Source organism: Trichosurus vulpecula, chromosome 5 (genome assembly GCF_011100635.1).
Source record: "Trichosurus vulpecula isolate mTriVul1 chromosome 5, mTriVul1.pri, whole genome shotgun sequence".
Lineage (NCBI taxonomy): Eukaryota > Metazoa > Chordata > Mammalia > Diprotodontia > Phalangeridae > Trichosurus > Trichosurus vulpecula.
Genome location: NC_050577.1, coordinates 109,922,486 through 109,947,710, shown reverse-complemented (window position 1 = coordinate 109,947,710; position 25,225 = coordinate 109,922,486). Strand labels below are relative to the sequence as shown.

Here is a 25,225-nt window from a genome sequence, read left to right as displayed (position 1 = left end):
TGTAACTTCACAATATTTCTCTCTTCTGTCCCCTTCCACTGTGTTCAAGTTCTCTTTACTTCTTGCCTTTACTACTTAAAAAGGTTCCTAGCAGGCTTTTAGCCTCTTATCTCGCACTCTGCCATGCATTCTTCCACATGGCTGCCAAAATTAGCTCCGGTCATTTCCTGACCAACGATTCCCTTTAGGATAAAATGTAAATTTCTTAGCCTAGCATTTAAGATCCTCCAAAATCTGGCTTTAGTATTCCTTTCCAGACTCAATTGATACTTCTTGTTGTTATTGAGTCGTTTCAGTCATTTACCTCCTTTTAAACACTATATTCTATGCAAACTGACCTACTGGTTGTTCCTCAGATTCACAACTCTATTTCCCATCACCATGTCTTCATACAGGTTGTTCCCGACCCTAGAAAGTACTCCTTTCTCTGTGCAGGTCCCACCTCCTGAACTCAGTCTTTCCCCATGCCCTGCATTGTTAGTGTTCTCTCCTTCCTCCAAATACCTTGCATTTATTTCATTTGATACAAGCTGTATGTTCTCAGTACAATGTAAGCCCCATGAGTGCAGGGGTTCTTTTGTTCTTGTCTTTATATACCCAGTTTCTCATATTTAATAGGCACTTGGTAGATGTTTTGTGTGTTCAGCTGAAGAGCTCAATGGAATTAGCAAGGTATTATGATGCTGGATATTGTCGTTTTTTTAAATATGAAATTTGATTTTATTACTTGTGTGTATAGTAACTGAAATGAAAGGCCAATAAAATATTATCAAGTAGAATTCTGGTCTGAAGTGCTTTAACGGTCATTTCAGCAATTATGTACTATCATATGGGACCGATTTTTTGGAAAACACATTTTAAGTTGATTAAATAATCCATTTTTTTAACAACAAGTATCTCGCCCCTTCAGATAAATTTCTCCTCTCTCGAAATTAACTTGAATTCCAAATTAGTGGGGCCTGAATGAATAAGAATTTCTATATTGTTTTCTTCAGGAAAAAGAGAAAAATGGGGAGTGCCAAAACTTAATGCCCAAGGAAATGTGAGTGTTAATAACCAGCTACTTTTTACTTAAATCATTCAAGCCATTTGGGTACCCTTTAATGGATGAGAGTGTGAAATGCCAATAGTTTCCTTATGTAAAATATTGTGATGAGTCTATAGTTAAATTTAAATGACATCGGGGCAGCTAGGTGGTGCAGTGAGTAGAGCACCAGCCCTGGAGTCAGGAGGACCTGAGTTCAAATGCGGCCTCAGACACTTGACACACTTACTAGCTGTGCGACCTTGGGCAAGTCACTTAACCCCAATTGCCCTGCCTTCCCCTCTTCAAAAAAAATTTAAATGACATTCAGCCAGGGAGGAGGAGGAACATTCAATTTTTGCATGAATTTAGATTAGGATTCCCTAGATTAGGAAATTTCATGAAAGAATGTTGGGGGGTTTTTTTCAAGCTAAGATATATGGTTTTTCCCCTTCAATTTCCTAAACTTCATACTGAATAATGTAAGTGGTAGTCTTAACTAGGTATCTAAATAGAAATAAAATTATACTAAAAGCTTTCTGACATGGATATATTATAATTCAAACACAAAATTATATTCCATATCCATTACGTAGTCTTAATACTTACCAAAGAAGCCATGGTGAATCCAATGACCTCAATATAGCCATCATCATGGCGCTGAGGTTCAAAATCCAGGTGATCTCCTGGATTTCCCCAAGGCATTGTGCCTGCACAGTACCTGCAGGGTAAGAATGGAAATTATGGGAAACTTGACATAATAAATATCACCATCGAAACAAACCAAAAAAAGAGTAAGAGCAACATCTTCCTCTGGTCTTGGTGTTCATTCCCTGAGGGTTTGGGAGTGGGTGGGGGGAATATTCTCAGCACGAATTTATATTTAACAATCAGACTGGAATATACTACTGGAATTTATTCTCCCAAACTCATGTTCCAGAGGAACACATTTTTCACAATTTTCATTTTCAGGAGGGAGTAGTTATGCCAGACAAGCAAACTATCACCATGCATAAAAATTGGTCAAGTAAACTTTCAATATAGGACCTTAGATTTAGCACTGGAAGGGACCTTAGTGGCCATCTAGTCAATCTCCTCATCTTACAAATGAGTAATTAAGGCCCAGGAAGGTTAATTAATGTACCCAAAGTCACACAGGTAGTAAAAAGTAAAACCAGGATTTGAAGCCACATTTACTGACTCCAAACCCAGCCCTCTTTCCATGGTACCAATAAAACAGGTTTTAAGATACCATTATGATTTTGATCCAAGCAGCTCTGTTATTGCAGGGGTTAGAAGTAGAGTGACAAAAATGAAGTCCATTTGTAATAAACATTTTTTTTTAATTTTGCAATTAGTGATGGATGGGAGGGCTCTATTTAAATGTTGTTTGTTGTTGCTGTTTGGGAACATTGCATTTAAAGCTAATTTGGGACTTTAGGAAATGAAATAAATGTATCATTGCCTTTTCATACATTTCTACCAAGAATGGTAGAGAACACTTGGTAGAAAACAGTGTCTAGCAGGGAAGTAAAAAAGCACTGAGAGTCCAGGCGATTTGGCTTGTCATATTGTTTCTGCTACAAACACATGGCATGATCTTAAGGTGATAATTGAACCTCTCTGTACTTCAATTATTGCATCTGGCAAAAAAAAGATAACTCATGCCCCAGCTATCCCCAAGGGTTACTATTGAAACTAAAGTGACATAATGTCCATGTGCTTTGAAAAACTATTAGGTACTAAACTAATATAAAATATTAGAGTCCCCTGATTTCTCCTGTTTGAAAATAATACAGAGTGTACTTCACTAGACAAACCTAATATGGGAGCAAAATGGTCAAGCCTAATGACTTTTTAACTATGGAAATAAATGATTCCTTTTGTCTGTAACTGGAAGATTCCTGACATGAAAACAAAACAAAACAAAAACCATACATACTGACCTGGGTATATTTAAAAACACTATACATTGGAACTTCAGCTCCTGAATCTTTGGGGTGAGGTCTGTTCCATCACACTGTAACAACCAAAACAATAAAGAAAGAGCTTTGAAATAGTCTAAATATTGAGGGTGAAGACATATGCTACCCTCTTCCCTTCTTTCTGACCCTGTCCTTGAGGAACAAGAATACCAGCCATTCTAATGAATAAGTGCTACAGTTCTAGCTGAACTAAAATTGAAAATATTAATTTTTAAATGGCAAAAATAACCAGAATTTCTAATACATTATCACCATTGGTGGTGGTTGTTATTGTTACCATAAAGATCATTATTGTTATTTTAAAAAACTCAAATTTATGTAGTTCTTTGCTGTTTAAAAAGGGCTTTCCTTATAACAATCCTATAAAACTGGGAAGGCAACTATTATAATCCCTGTTTTACTGATGGGAAAACTGAAGTTCAGATAATAAAGTGTTACACGTTGGACTGATTCCAAAATCAGGTTTCTTTCCATTATTTATACCTCACATCACCTACCCCTACAGTTAGTTGCTCTCATATTTACTATGATCATATTTAATGTTTTGCTTTTTCTATTCAGTTTCCAAGAGGTTTTTACCATTCAAAAGAATTGAATTTGTGGTTAAGGTAAGCTACTACAGGACTTACTGATGCATCCATATAGCTACATAATTTAAACAGTAGGCATATATCATGAACATACTGTATCTGAGAGAGTGAGAAGCTTTATGTAGCAACACAGGATTTAATCTGTTGCTAGAGGCAAGTGGCACAAATGTAATTAGCTCTTCAAGTCTTCTCCAACTAGCTCAATCCTTTCAATTTTCATAGAACAAAGAAGCATGGTGGCAGAAGTTTGAAAACCGTTCCTCATCACAGTTTCACTCAATTCCTTTTCTGTCTGAAGAAGTAGAGTCCCTGGAATATTCTACCCAATCAGGGACATGTGGTGAGAGATAAAAACTTAATGGGTTTCTGACCATATATCAGAAAAGACTTGAAGTGAAGAAGTCAGAGGAGATAATAGAGAAGAAAGGAGTTCAAAGAAAAGACATAACATTAGTCTGGGCTTCTACTACCTTCTGGTACAGCCTGGCTGATGATTAGTACTTCATAAACACAGGCTGATAAAGCTATAGTTCTCAAATTTCAGAGTAAGATTTACTAACCTCAGTATGCCTTAGTAGACAGTGGCCAGGGTAGTAGGTGGCCCCAAGAATGGCACCTAAACTGAAAACTATACCTGAGGCTCATATGAGGGTGAAAAAGCTGGCTGAAACAACTGTAGCCTTTCTCTGCAGAAGAGAGGCTTACAAACTACAACATCCCCAGTGGACGATGGCAATGAAAATAACTGAAGACCAGTTAGAATAGAGAGCACAGTGCTTGAGAGGGAGAAGCAGAACTGTGATGCCCAGCAGGAAACAAACACAGCAGACAATAATTCTGTGAGATCACCAGAAGACACTAGCAACTCTACAGAATCAGAGGCAATAGTAGCCACGAAGCCTTCCACATGTTGACTAAATATGTAGCCATCCATCTCTGTGTCCTGACACAGATTTTCCCCATGGATGTATGCCCCACATGCAATCACTATGTCGGTTCACTCTTCTCACTGAGAGCATGATACAGGATTGAGGGAGAGGGGAAAGGGTGATGTTAAGTAGATATTTCCAAACAATGCCAATTGGACCCCAACTATCTTCCCCATCCTCCTTATCTGTAATGTATAGTCTTACAGAGTTGCTAGAAGTACTGATATATTAAGTGACCTATCCATGGTTAATAAGATAGTATGTGTCAAAGGTACAACTTGAATACAATTCCTCTTGACTCCAAGGCTAACTCTCTGTTCACTAACAACATGCTACCTCTATACTATGTTTAAACATGACAGTATAATTAAATGCCACGTGTAAAAGGCAAACTTTTTAAAAACCACAAAATAAAAAAGTAATTTGATAATATTTAGCTACTGTCAACTCTAACCTTAATTTTATCATCAGACCTTGATTAGTCCTTTGTAATTCATTCCACATTTCTTCATTTAGAGTCAAAATTCCTTGCCCATATGCATACAGAAATTTAGAGCTCTACAACACTAGGCCAATTTGGGACAGCAAATCTTTTTTCATCTACTAGATTTTTACCTCCTTTAATAAGAACATCCTTCTCTGATTGCTGCTAACTAATCAAAAACTTTAATTTGTCTTTGCAGCTTTCCTTCCTCCCTCTTGCTTCTCTTCCCAGCTTGCATCAAAAGTCAAATACATTACAGATGCATTAATATAAGGAATCTCTACATCAGCCACATAAAATCTATGTTATTATCTTTCCTTAGTCTCTAGTTTTCCTATTAGATTATAATTGTTAAAAACGAATGAAATAGTATTTTATCCTTAGTTTCTGGGATATGTGTATAAATCAGTAAATGAGATAAAGAAAGAAACATAGAGAAAGGCAGAAAAGGAATGTGGCAATTTTTAAATTTATCTAAATGCAAAAAAAATATAAGTTTTGAGAGTCTGTTAGGATCTGAATGGGACAAAAAGATGAATAACACTTATTGTCAATGGAACATTATTGGTCTATAAGAAATTAAGAACGCAAGGAATTCAGACAAACGTGAGAAGATTGTATGAACTAAAGAGGAATAAAGAAGAGCCAAGAGAACAACATACATAAGAAATACAATTGTGCAAATGTAAAACACACACACACACACACACACACAGAGTCATCTGAACTCTGATTAAATGCAGGGACCAATATTGGCTCCAGAGAAGAGATGATGAAACACTTCCTTCCAATGTTGAAGTGGAAGGCTATGGGTGCAAAATATTTTATGTGTTGTCACTTTGCTTTGCTTAATTTTGTTACCATTGTTGTTAAAAAGTGTCCTATGGGAGACGATTGTACATTACTTAGTGGCTATGATATAAAGTACAAAAGGTAGCAATACAACTTTCAAAAATACTCTCTAAATATGAAAGAAGAGGAAGGGTAATATGAAGAGAGCCAAAATACAAATTCTATAGTTAATCAAGCAAATCTGAATCTTAAATTACACCATGGAAAGATGTATGTCCTAGATCAAGGAAAGCAAGATGCAAAAAAGCCTAGCTTTAGAAGTAGCTTGCCAGGATACAGTAGGATGTTATCATATTATCATTAAGTTGAGGTTTAGCATGAGAAAATACATGTGCATTCTATTTGGGATGGTAGCATTCTGGGAAATGGAACTTTGCCTTTGTAAGCTATATAAAAGAAGCTTCATATGGTTTATTATGTGGATTATTTTTTCCTTTGAATTATGATAAAAACTACAACTGTGACAAGCTACTTGAGAAAGTCAAGGATCTGTCGTTTCATCATAGAAGGTGCTCCCTCTCAACCACTTATAGTTGTAGATGTTCCAATGCTATGAATGAAAAAGTTCACCATGCTGCTGACAAGCCAGTGAATGGCCTCTCTGAGCTGGTCATCAGACAACAATCCTCCCCACAGATAAACTCTGAGACTCATACCTAAAGTCTTTACAACTTGAGAAGACCTACTGGACTTTGCATTTCATAGGTATAATAACCTTTGAAAACCATCCTGGGTCACTTGGTCATCATGAAGGTGCTGCATAAAAGGCACTATTGAAGGTTCCTAATCAAATAACCAGATGTGAAACCTTCATCATTAACTCAGGATGTAACCTTAGACAAGTTGCTGCATAGAATCACAGAATGTTGGTACTAGAAGGCATCTCAGTGATTATCTTGTCCAACCCCCTCATTTTACAGATGAGGATATTGTGGCCCTGAGAGTTTAAGTGACCCGCCTAAGTCACCTTTCTGATCCTAGGCTTCTGATCCTAGGCAGACAGGTGGTATAGCGGATAGAGTACTGGGCTTGGAATCAGTACAACCTGAGTTCAAATCCAGCCTTAGATATTTACTAGCTGTGCAACCTTGAGCAAGTCACTTAACACCTATTTGCCTCAGTTTCCTTATCCGTAAAATGGAGATGATAATCAAAGGGTTGTTGTAAGGCTCCAATGAGAATAATTGTAAAGAGCTTAGCATAGTATCTGGCACATAGTAAGCTATTATCTGTATCTGTAACACCATGGAGTGTACAAGATTGGCTTGTCGATTCCCTTCTAGCACTAGTATTCTGAGAGTCCAATTCTACACACATGGGTGGAATTAATATTTCACTTAATGAGATGCACCCACCCTTAGAGTCAGAAGGGACTGTTCCCCATCTTCTGTACTTACCACAACCTTGACATGTTTGGATAAATCCCTGGAGCTTCTCTGCAGGAAGTCAGAAAAGGCTGCCTGTACCACAAAGAAAGAAAAGTGAAAAGAAAAAAAATGTGTGTATGTATACATATATATACACACACACGCATATACATATACATGTATATACATGTATATATATATACATACACATATATTATATATGAATTAAATATCTGTGTCTGTGTGTCACTAAGTAAATCACTAACACCACCTCCAGCTCCATGATTTAATATTCATCTCACATTTCTTGTGGTATTCACTAAATATGAAATCATCTTCTGTAACACCTGCACAAAGTTGCTTATTAGTTTTAAGTGGGTACATTTCTCTTTGGGACTATAAACAATACACATGAATGGCACTAGCTAGGGTCAAGTTACCAAGTTTTCCTCTTATTAGGACTAACAACATCTAAATGAAGGAAGTGAATAAACCTCCATATTTTGCAAATTTCAAGGACTTACTCTAAAATTCACTTACATAGTCTTTTTTTTTTTGCTCTCTGGCCTTCTCACCTCTCTGCTGTTAGGAAAATAATATCGATTTTGTCACTATTACTCAGGCCCCAGTTTTTCTATCTAATGATGTAAGTTTACGTCCCAGGCTCCCCAAAATATAATTCTGGAGTTTTTCCCTTCTCCCTTCCATCTCCCTTCCCCCTCAGAAATGCCTTCACTATATCTCTTAGGGGGAGGGACCCAGGAATCTTTAAGCACACATATAACTTCATATAAGACTCTGAAGATCCCATTTATTCTTGACTCAACTGTGATTTCCCCATTTCAGCACATAAGACTCACTAATCAGTTAATCCACCCCAAGAACATTTTATTCAGAAACCCTGTGGACAGATCCCTGAGCTAACAGCAGATTATATTAGTTCAGCCTTTCCTTAAACCTCCCTCCTCCCCTCCCAGCCATGTCCTCATCTACTGCTTCACACTACCCATTCTGTCTCTCAGATCCCTCCTCAAATCTCCTCTCTTCTCTGAAGCTATTCCAAAGCCAACATCAGACTTTCAAAGGCTTTAAAACTTAAAAGGAAGGAAAAAGTGGGGAAGAAAACAACAAACAGGACTAGCCCTGTCTCCGCCTACCTAGCTGAGATGTATTCCCCAGCCCTTTATTCTCGGACCAAAAAGATGCATTTTGATATTCTGAAGAACTCAGATTTCTTGTTGAGACCACCTTTACCAGCACAGACAGCACCCTCAACACCCTTTCATCCTGCAGTGTGCTTGCCGGTGCTTTTTCATAGCAGATGCAGTCAGTGTGGATCTAAGTGTCTGCTGTTATTGGAGACATTGTCCATATACTGAGGCTTTGCTCTTATTATTCTAGCATTTCAGGGCAGGGGGAACCAAGAATAAGGATAACAGCCGACATTTGGATAGCACTTAGGCTTTTCGATGCTATTATCATCCTCATCTTGTGGAAAAGGAAACTGAGAGTATAAATGATTTTTCCCATGGTCACAGATCAATAAACATCAGAGGCAGGATTTGAATCTCATTTAATTTGGTCCTTATGACAGCCCTAAGAAGGAAGTTCTATTATCCCCATTTTACAGTTTAGGAAACTGAGGTTGAGGGAAGTTAAATGACTTGTTCAGGGTCACACAGCTAGTAAATGTCTGAGGCAGAATTCAAACTCAGGTCTTCATGACTCCAAATCTAGCACTCTGCATGCCCAGTGAAAAGGTACAAGAAAGCATTTCCTTCCACTCCTTTGCAGAGGTGGAGAACTATAGATGTGACACATTGGCTATAACATCAAACATTTCTGATATGTTGGTTAGCTGTGTTGAACTTTGTTTTCATTGTTGTAAATGGTGGTTCTCTGGGAGGAGAGGAGGATGGGATACATCAGGAAATATAGGTAATATAAAAACAAAAGACAGCAATAAAGATAAATGTTTGAAAAACACTGTATGTTCATTGTCTAGAACCAACATAGCTACATTTGAAGAGGATCATTCTAAAGAGTTCACCAGCAAATGATCAAAAGTTGTAGAAGTAATTACTCACCAACAAAATCAAGAATCCCTAAAGTACTGAAGCATATATATGTATCTTTGGGTTGTAGGTAGGTTTATGTTGCATGTATGTATGTGCGTGTGTGTGTGTGTGTGTGTGTGCATACCTTAATAATGGCAGTGATTTTTTCCCAGCCAAGCTATGGGATCTCTAATTTACATAACTGTATTGAATCCTTAAATCTTTGAACTCAGTGTCCTCTATCTCCTAGTGATGGCCTTCTCCTTTATCACTCCTCCTCTCCAATATGTTTGATCAACCACAGGAATAGAACTTCCTCCATGGAGTGAGAAGCATTTTGTTACTGAAGCTAAAATAACTTTAAATGGGAAACTAATATAAGAAGAAGAAAGGCCCATACTCACCCCTGCGTAAAACATTTTATTTCTAAAGCGACTGTTGAATTTCTCCGGATTTGCTTCTGTAAAGAAGGAAAAGCAAGATTGTTATAATAGTCTTGTTAAAGACTGCTACCCAAGGAGCACTGCTTGTAACTCCAGGAGTTTTACTGTCATCTTTCCCTTAGGCAGGAAGCCAGCTGGGTATTCAACCTAGGCATTCTGGTAGTTAGCAAACCAGGGAAGAAATAAGGGGAGAAGGGGTGGCAGAGAGGGGATGGAGAAATACGAACTGCTCCTAGGGATGTTCTCCCTATGCTGTGGATACATCCTCCAAATAGAATGAAAAGTGACAAACACCAGGCAAGACAATAATGAGGAATTTGTAATGGACCATCTGCTCCCTTGCTTGTGACAGAATTTGTAGCAGTCTTTGGTTTAGTGCACACATCTAAGGCAGATGGTCTGATAAACAGATCTCTGGGTTTATAGTATAGTTAAAGTACTACTGGAAAAGTTTCAGTCTAATCTTGGCCATAGGGAAGAAATAATGAAATATAACTATCTCTTCTTGGCATAGAGGTGGGGACCACAGGGGTAGAGTGTGGCATACACTGTCAAATAATGTCATTATATCAGGTTTTTTTGTTTGCTTATTTAACTGATTTTTCTTTATTGTAAGAAATGCTAGAAGTGGAGAGATTTCAAAATGACTGGAAAACAAAAGGCACTGATAGTATTTACTTTTAAGGGGAAAATGTTGATCACATTCTATGAGTTTGCAGGATTTAAGAAAGAATACCTGTCACCCCAACATGCTCTGAGCTTTAAGACTCTCTCATATTCTCTGTTAGGAGCACCAGAAAGAGACGAAGCCAGTATCAGGCACAAGGAACGTTCCCATGAACTGAGATCATCATAAAACGGCTAAATGAAATGTTACAGAGCTTGCTCCCAGTAACTAAAACTCTAAGACATTCCCAAAGAAGCATCTACCAGCTGTTTGTCTCTCCCTATTTTGGCTCACACTCTCCCTAATCCAATCTGAGAGCTAGGTCTTTTCTCCAGATCAGTTCCCATTAGTAATCTGACTGGCTGAATACAATCGGGGCTTGTTGCTATTCTGAATTGTTTATTTCCTCTTAATGGCAGATAAATGAAGAGAAACACCCAGGTGTCAGTTCACTAGGTCTTGGCAGGGACTCAACTACAGGAAATCTTCCTGGCAATATCTATTCAAAACCATTAGGATAGAAATACTATCCCATGACCTGGAAACTGACAAAGGACGCCAAATTGTCAGAGGGAGCATTATCTGGCATTTATAGTGCAGTTTACAGTTACCGCTGAATGATCTCCATTATTTGTCCTTTCCACAGAGGAAGACATGGAGCCAGGTAACCTCTGATAAAATAAGGAGTCATAGAAAGGCCAGGGATGACAACTTTTTTTAAAAAAAAACTCCATCCCAGGTTAAGCATATTACTTCTCCAATAACTGGTGGAAATAAAAATAATCACATCTGCCTGGGGCCAAACGATGCAAGGCTTGAATCTCAATGTCTCTGATACCCTGACCTAATAGCTACTTTCAGGCACAAGAGAATGCTATAATTTCAGGTTGCACTGTTTCAAAATGTGTGATAATTCAATGTGAATGGGCTGAAGTTAAATTTTGTACTGTTCAGGAAAAAAGGGTCCCCTGAGCAAATTAATAATGTAAAGAAGGTTGCAGGGGGAATGTTTAACATACTCAAGAGAACAAACTTTGAGTATATAACAGTAACCATTTATATATACAAATTCAAATATGAATAATAAATAGTCTTCATTTGTTCACTTAATAAGGGTCTAGCAGGAATTTAACTTGGTAATGTGTTACTATACATACTTGAAATTTAAAATACATATTATATATGTATATGTGTGTTTATGTATGTGTATTCCTTAAGTCACAATGGCCTTTCCAATTGGTCTATATTAATGAGGTATGCACTCATACATGAGATACTGTCCATTCCATGTCTATTGTCCATTTCAATTAAATTAAAAAAATTCAGCCAGAATTTATTAAGTCCTTACTATGGCTCAGGTACTATGCTAGACCCTGAGGACACAAAGTCAAAAATAAAACAATGCCTGCCCTCAAGGAGCTTATATTTTATTAGGGGGAAATGATGTGTTCCCAGTCAAGTAAATACAAATAATAATAATTCATAATAATCATAATAATTATTTAAATGCAAAGGAATCTTGGGGACATTTACGTAAATCGGGAAAGGTTTTTTGTAAGAGATGGGAACTGCAGAATTCCAAAAGCTATAGAAGAAGAGGAAGAGCCTTCCATGCATCAGGGACACAGCCTATACAAGGACAGGAGACAGATGTTGGAACACCATATTTAGGGAACAGCAATAAGTCGGTCTGGCTAGAATATGGAATATATGAGCCACTTAATACCTGGGTGATCTAAGTCATTAAAACTTTCTGGTCCCCAGTTCATAAACTATAAAATGGTTCAACTCTAAGGTCCAGTGTCTAAGTTCCCTTCCTAATCTATGATCCTGAGGGGGTTTTTTGTCCTATGAATTATGTGAAATCCATCTGGAAGGATAGACCTGATCTTCCTCTTTATTCTTCTGCCCATCCAACCCTGTCTGAAATGAAAGGGCTACTTGAGCATTATCAGCATTAAAGCCAATGTCCCAAGAGAAGCTTTCACTTCTCTAGAACAGAGTGGAGAAAAAAAGACTAGACTCTGAATTTGGCCTTCTCCCCTTACATCATCATCATCATCATCATCATCATCATCATCCACCATCATCATTTAACAACAGCAACTGACAATTATATACAGCAGTGCTTTACAGTTTGCAAAATGTTTTACAGATTTACAGATTTTTACATATTTTACAGATTTACAGGTTTTACAAAACGTTTTACAGCTCACAACATGTAGACAACATGTAGGAAGATGCTCTATGATCCTTACAACAACTACCATTCAAGGTAAGTGGCTCACCTACTATAAGGTCCATTATATAGATGAGAAATCTGAGGATAAGAGGTTTGCCCAGGGTCACATGCATAAGTGCCTAAGACCTGGATTTTTCGCTACATTTTGCACTGAATCACAGAAAGCCTAAGTGTAGTCCCCTCATATGGCCCACTCCAGGAACATGGCAAGAAGCAAAGGATTGACAATCTGTCTCCCTTAGTTTCTAATTCTTTACCACCACAAAGAGCCACCATAAATAAAAAATGAATAACTCAGAAAGATTAAAGAACTCTTATCAATGCAATTATTCAAGACAACTGATGTTGATGCCTGCTCCTCACAGCCTAACAAAGAGATGATAAACTAAATATGCAGAATGAAACACACATTTTTGGACATAGCCAGTGTGGCAATCTGCTTATCTTGACAATGCTTATTTGTTACAAAGATTTTCTTTTTCTAGTTGTAGGGGAGGATGATAAGGGGAGAAAATAAATGCTAAATAATTTAAATAATAGATTTTAAAAAGAAGCAAAACATGTGCTTATAAACCCTATACAGAAGCCTAAATTGGCAGGTGTCATAAACATAAATATGCAGAGGTATTATATCATGTACCTGACAGTCTCACCAACCAAGGAATTATTTGGTCACTGTTTAAAGACAAACTCCCCAAATAGAATGGTTCTAATACTAAAGTTAATTCTTAAATTGTATTCTAGGATAGTCATGAAAACAATCAGAGTCCAGAGGTTGAAAAAAATTAGTCCCAGGCTTGGGAAAGGTGAGAATCATACAAAGAAGCCATAACACTATAAATGAATTTATTTAGGCTATTAATGCCCATTGCCATTATTCATATTATTAACAGGACATAGAAGTATGCAATTCCTTGTGCTCTGTAGACTGAGAAAGCTTTTACATTGTTACTGAGGCTGCTAAAAAGGACCCTGAAAAGATCATACATTTTCCAAAAAGAACAATTTTCCTCTAGTTCCTCATCACCAACTGCCTTTGGATACCTCAAACTGGATGCTCCCCAGGCAGCTTAAAGTCATAGTGTCTAAAATAGGACTTGTCCCCCACCAACTCCCTCATTCCCACACCCTAATCCTTAACTCTTCTGAACTCGACTATTTCTGTCAAGGATACCACCACCCTCCCAGTGCCCTAGGCTCAGTATTTTCCTTGACTCCTCCCTCTCACTCACCCCACATCTCCAATCAGCTGTCAAAATTTTCCAATGTCTCTTATATGTCTTATTCTCTCCATTCACATTGCTATGACTTTAGTGGTGTCAAACTCAACTAGAAATAGGGGCCGTTAAACCACACATGAAGATCCATATGGGCTGCAAATTGACATAGAAAACCACATCTGAACATTTTCTATGTTATACTGTATTTTTATTTTGTGTTGTTCATAGTTTTTAAATTAGGTTTTAATCTGGTTCTACCACATTAGGGAGATATTGCCCACCTTGTTTGATATGTCTGTTCTAATTCAGTCCCTCATCCCCTCTTACCTGAATTAATGAAACATCCTTCTACTTGTTCTCCCTCCCACAAGTCTCTTCTCACTCCAATCCATCCTCCACTCATCTACCAAAGTGATTTTCCTAAAGCTCAGGTCTTACAATGCCCCACCCTTCTCTTCCCAATTACTCAATAAACATCAATGGCTCCCTGTTAATTCTAGGATCAGCTTTATTCCCCTCCATCCACCCTTTAATATAGAAACACTGGCCTATCTGCTGTGGCTCGAACATGACATTCCATTTCTCATGTCCCTGCCTTTCCATTAACTGCCCCCTATGCCTGTAGTGGTCTCCCCCTTCATCTCTCGCTCTTAGTTTGCCTGGCTCACTCAAATCTCCCCTTCGACAAGAAGTCTCTCCTAATTCCTCCAGCTGCTAGTACCTTCCTACCCTCTGGACACTTCTTGTATGTACCTAGCTTTTACATGTTGTATCCCCCCCAATCCCATTAGAAAGTAGCTCCTTGAAGGCAGGGGCTGTTTTGTTTTTCTTTGTATCCTCCGTGGTTAACAAAGTGATGGCACAAAGCAAGTTTTTAATAAAAGCTTGCTGACACAACTTCACTTGGTTCCAAGAAATCCATGGGGGATGGGGGAGAATTTAAACAACAAGAAGAAATAAATGAAAGCTGCATTTGGAAAATGAAAGCTTCTGGCAAAAAGTCATCCCCAGCCTGGATGACATTTCAGTGAAATGAAAAAACCTGATGAGGAGGAGTATTTGAAGAGAACTCAGATATGTTGTTGTTGTTGTTCAGTCATGTCTGATTCTTTACAACCCCATTTGGGCTTTTCTTGGCAAAGACACTGGAATGGTTTGCCATTTCCTTCCCCAGCTCATTTTATGGATAAGGAAACTGAAGCAAACAGGGTTATGTGATTCACCCAGGGTCACACAGCTAGTAAGTGTACAAGGTCACATTTGAACTCAGGTCTTCCTCACTCTAGGCCCAGGCCCTATCCACTGAGCCACCCAGCTGCCCTTGACCTCAGACATGGCTGACATAATTATAGGTGACTCCCTTCCTTGATCTAGGGTTTAGAGAAGGGGCTCAATGCATGCACAGTTCTAGGAAGCCCCCAAAGAATTCTGCTGCTGACTTATTGATCTGAGTTTAACTGGGATGTCCAGCATCACCTGTTAGCCCCTGGGCTCAGGCACAATATAGAATCAAAAGCAAAAGCCAAATGGGACCTGGGGAACAGGAAAGTTATTCAATGATGTGAGACCTGGAAAAAGAGAAATAAAATGAGGAATAGGTCTGCCAGATCCCTGCGAGATAGGTACAGAGAGTAACTGAGACATGCACATTCACATAGCATATACATATTGCATGCATTCCCCCATCACCAATGGTAGGGATATTCACTGGCTATCAGAATGTGGTGAGGGGGCCTCAGGTGCAACAGACCCTCCTTTTTTGGGCTACGCCTCAAGTAGCTGCTCCATTCCTTTATAATTGGATCCCTAACAAGGAAAAGGGGACAAAAGTGTGTTGGGCAATCAAGAGAGGAGGTTACATGGCTTATTTCTGCCTGCTGCATTCCCATCCCCACACTCCAGAGCTCTAGGGCATGCCTAACTAAGACCCTATGCAGCACAGACTTCTCAGCCTCAAACATGTATGAAATATGTATTGCTTCAATCTTGCAGACGTTTTGGAGCTTTGTTTCTCAGCGTGCTTCAGTGTTAGCACTTTCAGCCAACATCGTGATATTATAAAAATCAGGACAAAGGAGGCCTGCTGGCCAAAATTCACAAAGCAGCTAATGTACCACAGGATGAGCAAGGAAAATAAACAGACTGTACCTTGGAACCACGCAGTGACACACATAACTTAATACATTTCATAAGCAACTTGAATATCATAAGGAACAGAATATCCCCTATGTACATGAAGGGCAACAGGAAGTAATAAGGTAGAGTACTAGAGGTGGAGTCACAAAGACTTAGGTTCACACTCCATCTCAGATACTAACTGTGTAAACTTTGGCAAGTCCTTACTCCTCTGCCTCAGTTTCCTTATCTGTAAAATGAGGGGATTAGACTCGATGATGCCTACAGTACCTTCTCACACTATGATCTTGTAGAACTGGGATACAAATCCTACCCCTGACACTTGCCAGCTGGGCATCCATGGACAAATCACTTAATCTCTGAAACTCAGGCAACTGTCTAAGATATATCTATTAAACTACAGAAATTCTGATTTGCCTCAGTGAATGGAGTTCCATATCACCTATAACACAGTGTCTACCTGTCTCAGACCAACAACCTTTTCATACCAAAAATTCAAATTCCATCAAAAATGCAGAATTAATAATCTACAAACAAATATAGAAGGCCCATTTATGTAACTGATTATAGACAATTTAATAGAATTGATCATAAAGGCATAAATGAAACCTTGCCCTTGTACTTTGTTAATTCATAGAAGTTAAATTGGATTTCTGTCACTACAAGTTCATTTCTTTGAAGTTTGCTCCCTAGCTCAATCCCCAGAGTAACTCTGAAATCTTCTGTCTCTTCAAGTTTCTAACCACACCCATATTTGCCCTCCAACTTTGTTGAGAAGGTTAAGGCCACCTGATGGGAAGTTCCACAATTCCATTCTCAATTATTATTGTTCATGCTCTCCTTCCCTCTGGCTTCAGACAGACATACCCTACTTTTTGATAAAGTTAATCCTTCTACACACACCCTTTATCTTTTCCTCTCCCACTTCACCCATGACTCTGGTCTACCAATGACCCCTCTATCTCATGTACACATTACACATAACCCCAGTATAAATGATTATATTCCTCCAATCCCTCCCTTCCCACTGCCCTCAGACATGCTCAGGTCTTCCACAATCCTCTCCAGTCTTTTTATCCCATGTACAGTCCATTCCATCTTTCTTCTTAACTGTAAAGTGATGCCTCCCCTGGGGCCTCATCATCAACTCTCCCCTCATTCTCTTGCAATCTGGCTTCTGGAACAGATCTCTCCAACTTTAACGATGTTTCCATAATTGCTTTATCAAATAACCTTTCTCAATCACCTACCTCCCTTAACTCCTCTGCACGTAATCTTTGACAATGGTGACTACCTCTCCTTTGGGACTCTCAATCCTTCCTTTCCCTTGGAGACATCAATCATATCCTCCTTGTTCTCATCTGACTTTGCCAAACAATCTCTCTCCTTCATTGGCTCATTGTGCTCTTCCTCATGGTAGCAGATGCTCTGTAAGCTTCTACTCCCATTGTCCTTTCCATCTTTCTCTACACTTTATTCCCAGGCCATCTAAACTAGTATAATAGTTTAGTTATCACCTCCATGTAGATGGTGCCCAAGTCTAGGTATGACCACGTCATTCTTCTGCTCAGGAAGTTCCAGTGACTCCCTCTTGCCTGTAGGATAAAACACAAACCCCTCTGCTTTGCAGTCTGGCTCGAGTCTACATTTCCCTGCCTACTGCACAGTCCTCTTCCCTGTGAACTCGATGTTCTAGTCAAACTGGACTGTTTGCTGTTCTGGCACACAATTATCTATCTCTTGCTTCTATGCCCTTCTAAAGGCATGTTCCCCATTTCTGGAATATGCTTCCTCTTCCCATAATCCCTGGATTCCTTCAAAGCTCAGTTCAAATGCCAACTCCTATAGGAAGCTTACCTTTATTCCCATCCCACTCCTCACCCCAGTTACTAAGTACTTAATAAATAGTTTATCATTCATTTAGCCCTTCTATGTGCCCTGCACCTCCTGGGTTCCTTTCCTTTGCTGATGTGGTTGTTCATACAGCTAACAGGTGTGGCGTTCTCTTTGTCCCCCAGCTATTTGACATCTCCATCTTTCAAGCCCAATTCTTTTGCAAATGAAATTTTCTCTTTTTCAATTAATGAGCATTTACTTTCTCTCCCTCCCCTTAAGCCTCACCCCACTGAGAAAGGAAAAAAGCAAAGGAAAACTTTTGTATGCAGAGTCAAGCCAAACAAATTGCCACATTGGCCACATCCAAAAATGCCCTTTTAAAGTATCAGAGAACTAAAACATCCCCATCAATTGTGAAATGGCTGAACAAATTAGAGTATGTGAATGTAATAGAATACTGCTGTGTCATGCGAATTATAAAATGGACAGTCTCAAAGAAACCTGGGAAGACCTTTCTGAGCTGATGCTGAGTGAAGTGAGTAGAACTAAAAGAATAATTCATATAATAACACCAACATTCTAAAGTCCAACTCAATTCCTGGGACCTCCCTTCCATCTTAGTAACAAGGCTTCTCCCCCAGGTCACTTTATTTACACCTCTCTTATGCCTCTACGGTCTACTACTTTGCATTATAGTTATTTGTTGTTGTGCCATATTTCTTAGTGGACTCTAATTTCCATGACAGCAATAACTATCTTAACTAAACTTTCCCACAATGCCTAGCACAGTGTTTTAGAAAGAGAGAAGGGGTGGGGAGGGAGGGAGGGAGAAGGTGCTTCACAAGTATTTGCTGAATGAAATGGAATTAACTTGCCAAGTTCTATTTCATGCCTGCTTTCAGATGGCCTTTTTTCAGTTGTGCATGTAAAATTTTCTTGTGTGGGATTAAAGTGAATTAAAACTGGATCTCACACACAAGTTGAGCCCCAAACTGAAACTACAGGCCAGCAAACATTCTGCATGGTGGTATGTGTGATGGCAGCTTGCAGAATGAGATTATCCACAGCCTCCAATTTCTTCACATCAGCTCATTTGTGCAGTTCTGCCTCAAGCAATTCATTCTGAATCAGAATTCAGCTTAATGAATTTTTCCACCCAGGTATCGGACTGCTTGAAATCTGTTATTTCTATTTCCAATTCACTGTTCCTCAACAGTCATTACAGAGACAAATTTTCAGCAGGCACTATGGAAACGAATCTTCAACTTAAAGAGAACATTATATTGGCTATAGTTGGCAAAATGAGACTGGAACAATATTAGCAGCTCAGATTTTCCCTGTTGGCACTCTCAGACACTCCTGGCTTCAACTATAACCCCAACACAAATGACTACCCAGACTATATGTCTAGCCTTATGACTTTCTTGAGCTCCAATCCCACATTTCTAACTTCCAAATTTCGAACTGGATACCTTGTCATCATCTCAATGCAGTACATCTAAAACTAATCATCTTTCTTCACTTTCCAGCCCTGGAACTTCACTGTTTCTGACAATGGCACATCTCTCCAACACTCAAATTCAAAACCCAGAGCTGAAAACTAACAGCTCTCTCCTTCATATCACCAATGTAGAGCCAGTTACCAAGTGGATCCTTCCTTCAAAATGTCTTTCACACTCATCCTTTTCTATTACCGATGCCACCACCCTAGCTCGGATCTTCATCATCTTGTACTACCATTCAGCCTCCTAAGCAGCTTCCCTGCCTCCACTTTCACCTCCCTCAAATCCATCTTATTTACAGCTATCGAACCGATATCCTTAAAATATGTGAAGTTTCAGTCAATCAGTAAACACTTATTAAGCATATATGTGCCAGGGAATGCTAAGCACTTGAGATATGAATGCAAACAAGGCAAGTCCCTGCCCACAAGGTGCAGGGCACATAGAAGGGCTGAATGAATGATAAACTATTTATTAAGTGCTTAGTAACTGGGGTGAGGAATGGGATGGGAATAAGGGTAAGCTTCCTATGGGAGTTGGCATTTGAAGTGAGCTTTGAAGGAATCCAGGGATTTTTGGAGGAGCAGACATATTCCAGAAATGGGGAAAGGGAAAGGTACCTGGCTCAGGGACGTGATGGAAAAGCCCAAAAGAGTGCAGTCATGTAGGAAATGAAGAAATTACTGGCTTGAGCCCCCTGCACAAATGGAGACTTTGGAGTCCATGGCTCTACCCTCCGAATGAGAGGGACTGAGGTTACTTTCAAAACCCAAGTGAAAACTGTCCATATTGCCCCCACATCTACAGAATAAAGTCTAAACTCTTTATCTTGGCATTCAAGGTCTTCAACCTTACATCTCCAATCAATTTTCCTACAATAGGCAATATGATATAGTAGAAAGTATAGTAGACTTTAAGTAAGGAGAGAACTAAATTCAAATCCTGACTCTACTTCTCTAAAAATAAACAAAAATAACTCATGTGGCATGTACTATATGAAGTCTGTTGTTATTTAGTTGTTTTCACTTGTGTCTGACTCTTTGTGACTCCATTTGGGGTTTTCTTGGCAAAGATACTGCAGCAGTTTGCCATTTCTTTCTCCAGCTCATTTTACAGATGAGGAAATTGAGGCAAACAGGGTTAAGTGACTTTCCCAGGATTGCACAGGTTCTACTGTTATTCATCTTTTAGGGCTCATGTCGTATCATCTTCAACTTGATTGTCAATAGCTTGAGATCAGGAATTAGATCATCCCAAACTCTTGGCATGCCATTTTACACAGAGCACAAAGAAAATTGTTCAGAAAAAGGGTGGATGAAGACGGATCATCGGATCATATGATAATACTCAACCCAAAGCAAGACTATTCCATGGACTTCTATATGTGTGTGTGTGTATGTATGTGTATATGTATATGTATATGTATGTATGTATAAGTACTTGCTATCCAGTTATTAGACTACAAGCTCTTTTCAAGTCAGGCTTGCTTTATTCTTTATTATTTCTATCCCCAGTGCCCAGTATAGTGCCTGGCAAGAAATAGGTACTCAATAATACTTATTGATTGATCAGGAAGCCAAAAAAACTGAATTGGTAAACCTTTTATCCTTGATCCCTCCCAATGAACACGTTCCCTCCCTTCAAATTTTCCCACAGCATTTTGCTTGGATTTTTTTCCTTTGCTACCATTACACCCTACCTTGCATTATACTTGAATATGTATAATATCCTTGTAGCATACAGCAAATTCCTTCGGGGGCATGAGCTGTGTGTTATTTTGTATCTCTGTGTCCAACTCCTAGCACGCAAGAGTTATTTTATTTTTATGTGTGTGTGTGTGTGTGCGTGCGTGTGTGTGTTAATTGAAATTCATCGGTCTGTTCATCTCAATACCTTTAGTGAAAATGGTGAATTTAAACACAAATCCAAACACTGTGCTCTAGACACTTCCAGTCTGTCTCAGATACTTCTTATTTGTATGACTTGGAGCAAGTCACTTAACTTTTGTCTGTTTCTGTTTCCTCGACTGTAAAATGGGGATCATAACAGCACCTACCTCCAAGATCAAATGTGCTCAGCACAGTGGCTGGTACAGAATAGGTGCTTAATAAATGCTAATGCACTTCCCTTCCATCTACAGACCAAGTTATATTTCTGTGCTCTTGTAACTTAAGCTAAAATTAATCTAAATGACCAGTAATATCATAAGACCAAATGTGACAACAGTGACCATGTGAAATATCAGTATGTTTAATACCCTTTATATCCCAAACCAATTTAATCTTATTTATTCTGGGAAGCAAAAGGAGATAACAATTCTGCTTCAAGATAAGCAGAAATGCTCTTGGGCATGAGTGGAGGAGGATGTTGTGGAAGCATAAAGAAGCAGCCACAGAAATTGGTGATGATTGAGGTCCTGGGCAAGAATGCAACTGGCAAAATGATGGTAACCAAGCCCATTATCTATGTACCCAAGTTCATTCCCATATCTGTGAGCACAAGCCACCTCCTGAAGGACAACATAAGAGCAATCCACAAGTGAGTGGTTTAATGATAAAGGTAAGCAAAGAGACAGTGTGTTATGATGGAAAGAGCAGTGAATCAAGAGTCAGTAGACCCGGATTTGAGTACTGGGTGATTTCAGCTTGATATGGGGAATAACTTCTTAAAAAATAAAGCTGGAAATTAAATTAAAACATCTTTAAAAATTAAAGTGCATAGTAGATTTGCAGTTTCATGTGCAATCATTTTTTCGTTACACTGTTATGGGAAAAAAACTATAAGGGACATATGAAGGACACTATCCGCATCCAAAGAAAGAAGTGATTAATAGAAGTATGTATAGAATAATCATATATGTGTATGTGTGTCTATGTGTGTGTGTGGTGTGTATGTATGAGCGTGTATATTTTTATGTATGTTTGTATGTATGTATGTGCATCTATATATCTAGATATATATCTAGATAGAGAGATCTAGAGATAGATAGACAGACAGATAGATAGATAGATAGACATAAAATTTGTGCTTAATGGTAACCATCCGTGGGGGAGAGGGGAAGAGAAGAAAAAAAATGAAATTTACATGATAGTTTTGTTGTATATTTGAATGGATTAACAAGTTGTGCATAGTAGATTTGCAGTTTCATGTACAATTATCTTTTTTATTGTACTATTTCAAAGAAATGCTTGTTTTATCCCATAAATTAAAAATAAAATTTTAAAAATTAAAGCTGTTCACAAGTAAGGAGGTCCCCATAGCTACAAAACTACCATCCAATGGGCTTGAAAAGAGATTCTTTCCGGGGTGGGGGGGATAGGGAGGAAGAGAACAAAAAGGAAGAAAAAAAGTAAATTTACACAATAACCACATTATATATTTAAAAGGAATAGCAAGGTATACATAATAGATGTACAATTTCATGTGTAATCATCTTTTTTATTGTACTATGTTGTGGAAATGTTTGTTTTATTCTATAAGTTAAAAATAAAATACAATTTTTTAAAAAGTAAGAAAAGACATTCCCACTCAGGCATGGATTGGACCAGATAATCTCTGAGGTCTGTTGTGACATTGAAAGTTGATGATTCCATGAATTAACAGAGTACCAGTATCCTCATTTATCAAAACACTGCTTTGCTAAATGATCTCTAGGTTCTTCTGACAGTTTATGATTCTAGAAAATTCCTCAGTTGGATGGTGTAGGCATAACACCTTCACAGAGAAATAAGATCATCTGAATATAATACTTACACAAATCGATTTTGCTTTAAGGATGCTTTCTGTCTGTCATTGTAATTTTTACTCATAATATTGAAAACATTTCTTCACACACAGTATTGCTAAAAAAAAATATTGTGAGACTGATAATAAATCAAATGTTTTCTCCAAAGTAAACCAACAAGAAAGAGCCAGACAGAAAGATTTTTTTTGTTCCTTATCATTGGGCTGGGCTATTTTCACAGTCCTGATGTGCTATTTTTGCTGGTAGTTTATTTTCTGGAGGATTCTGCCCCTGCAGAACGCATCATCAATCATAGGATTTGGACCTGGAAAAATTATTCACTCATTTTACCAATATATTATTGATGAATAATCCCCAGAGGTGAAGAGGGAAGGGAATAAACATTAGTATAGCACCTACTATGTGCCAGGTACCGTGCTAAGCATTTTTACAAATATTATCTCATTTGATCCTCTTTATAACAGACTTGTTAGGTAGGTACTATTATTATCTCCATTTTACAGATGAGGAAACTGCAGGGAAACAGAAGTTAAGTGACTTAACCAGGATCACACAGCTAGGTAATGTCTAAGGTCAAATTTGAACTCTGCACTTCCTTGCTCTGTACACTGTGGCGCCCCCTAGCAGCCTAGAGAAGTAAAAGGCTTCTTCTTACAAAAAAGGCTATTTGAGTCCATCTACTTTTTTTTTTAAGATTTTTAGATTTTTAGTTTACAACACTCAGTTCCACAAGTTTTTGAGTTCCAAATTTTTTACCCTCCTTCATCCCTTCCTCCCAAGATGGCATGGAATCTGATAGATGTTCTACATATACCGTCACATTAAACATATTTACACAACAGTTAGGTTGTAAAGAAGAACCATGATCAATGGAGTGAATCATGAGAAAGAAGAAACAAAACCAAAAAAGAAGAGACAGAAAAAAAGGAGAGAGCATTCTGCATTCAGACTCCATAGTTCTTTCTCTGGATGTAGATAGCTCTTTCCATCATGAGTCCTTTGGGGCTGTCTTTGAACCTTGTATTGCTGAGAAGAGCCAAGTCTATCAGGGTTAGTCATCACAGAATCAATATGTCTGTGGTTGTATACAACATTCTCCTGGTTCTGCACCTCTCACTCAGTATCATATCATGTAGTTCTTTCCAGGTTATTATGAAGTCTGTATCTTCGCCTTTTCTTATAGCACAATAGTATTCCATTACCTCCATATACCACAACTTGTTCAGCCATTTCCCAATTGATGGGCATCCCCTTGATTTCCAATTCTTTGCTACTACAAAAAGAGCTGCTATAAATATTTTTGTGCATATGGGTCTCTTTCCCCCTTGTGTGATCTCTTTGGGATATAGCTCTAGAAATGGTATTGCTGGGTCAAAGGGTATGTACATTTTTATAGCCCTTTGGGCATAGTTCCAAATTGCTCTCCAGAATGGCTGGATCTGTTCAAAACTCCACCAACAATGTAATAGTATTCCAATTTTCCCACATCCTCTCCAGCATTTATCACTTTTCTGTTTTATCATGTTAGCTAATCTGACAGGAGAGATGTGGTACCTAAGAATTGCTTTAATTTGCATTTCTCTAGTCAATAGTGATTTAAAGCATTTTTTCATATACCTATAGATATTTTTAATTTCTTCCTCTGAGAACTGCCTGTTCATCTACTTCTTGAGTTTTCTCTTTCCGTGATGTTTGTTTACCATGTAAGCAGGCAATTTTATCCAATGTGGATTTTTTTTGCTATGATTCCTCAGAGGCATTTCCCCCTCTGTGTCACCCTGAGGCTGTTTCTTTTGAAATATGCTCCATGTTTTCTCATAAAGTACCATTCTAAATTTGACTTTTGTGCTGTCAGTCTTTCACCATGTTAGAAACTGTAGAAACCCCACCCCATACACACACACAAAAAGGCTGCCCACTGGTTAAGAAAGGCAGCAAATCCATCTTTGTCATTTTTACTGCTGGGGGAGGGGAGGGGCAGCCACCAAGTCCTCCCTCAAGTATGATGATGTAAAGATTCCTTGATCTATTAAGGGGGATGTGAGTAACCCAAATGAATAGAAAGGATGAGAGGCTGCTAAAATAGAGTTAAAAGTGAAATGGGGGGGGATTTTAACATAAGAAATTATGTTTTTCAAATTTCACA

The 25,225-nt window shown here is 38.4% G+C and overlaps 1 protein-coding gene across 1 annotated transcript in view; it reads right to left on the bottom strand.

The window, feature by feature from the left end:
* DGKI (diacylglycerol kinase iota) overlaps positions 1-25,225 on the bottom strand; it is a 569,495-nt gene that overhangs the window by 225,675 nt on the left and 318,595 nt on the right. The window contains 4 exon segments of the mRNA XM_036761364.1: positions 1,634-1,745; positions 2,971-3,044; positions 7,262-7,324; positions 9,693-9,748. Coding sequence (XP_036617259.1) covers positions 1,634-1,745; positions 2,971-3,044; positions 7,262-7,324; positions 9,693-9,748 — 305 coding nt within the window.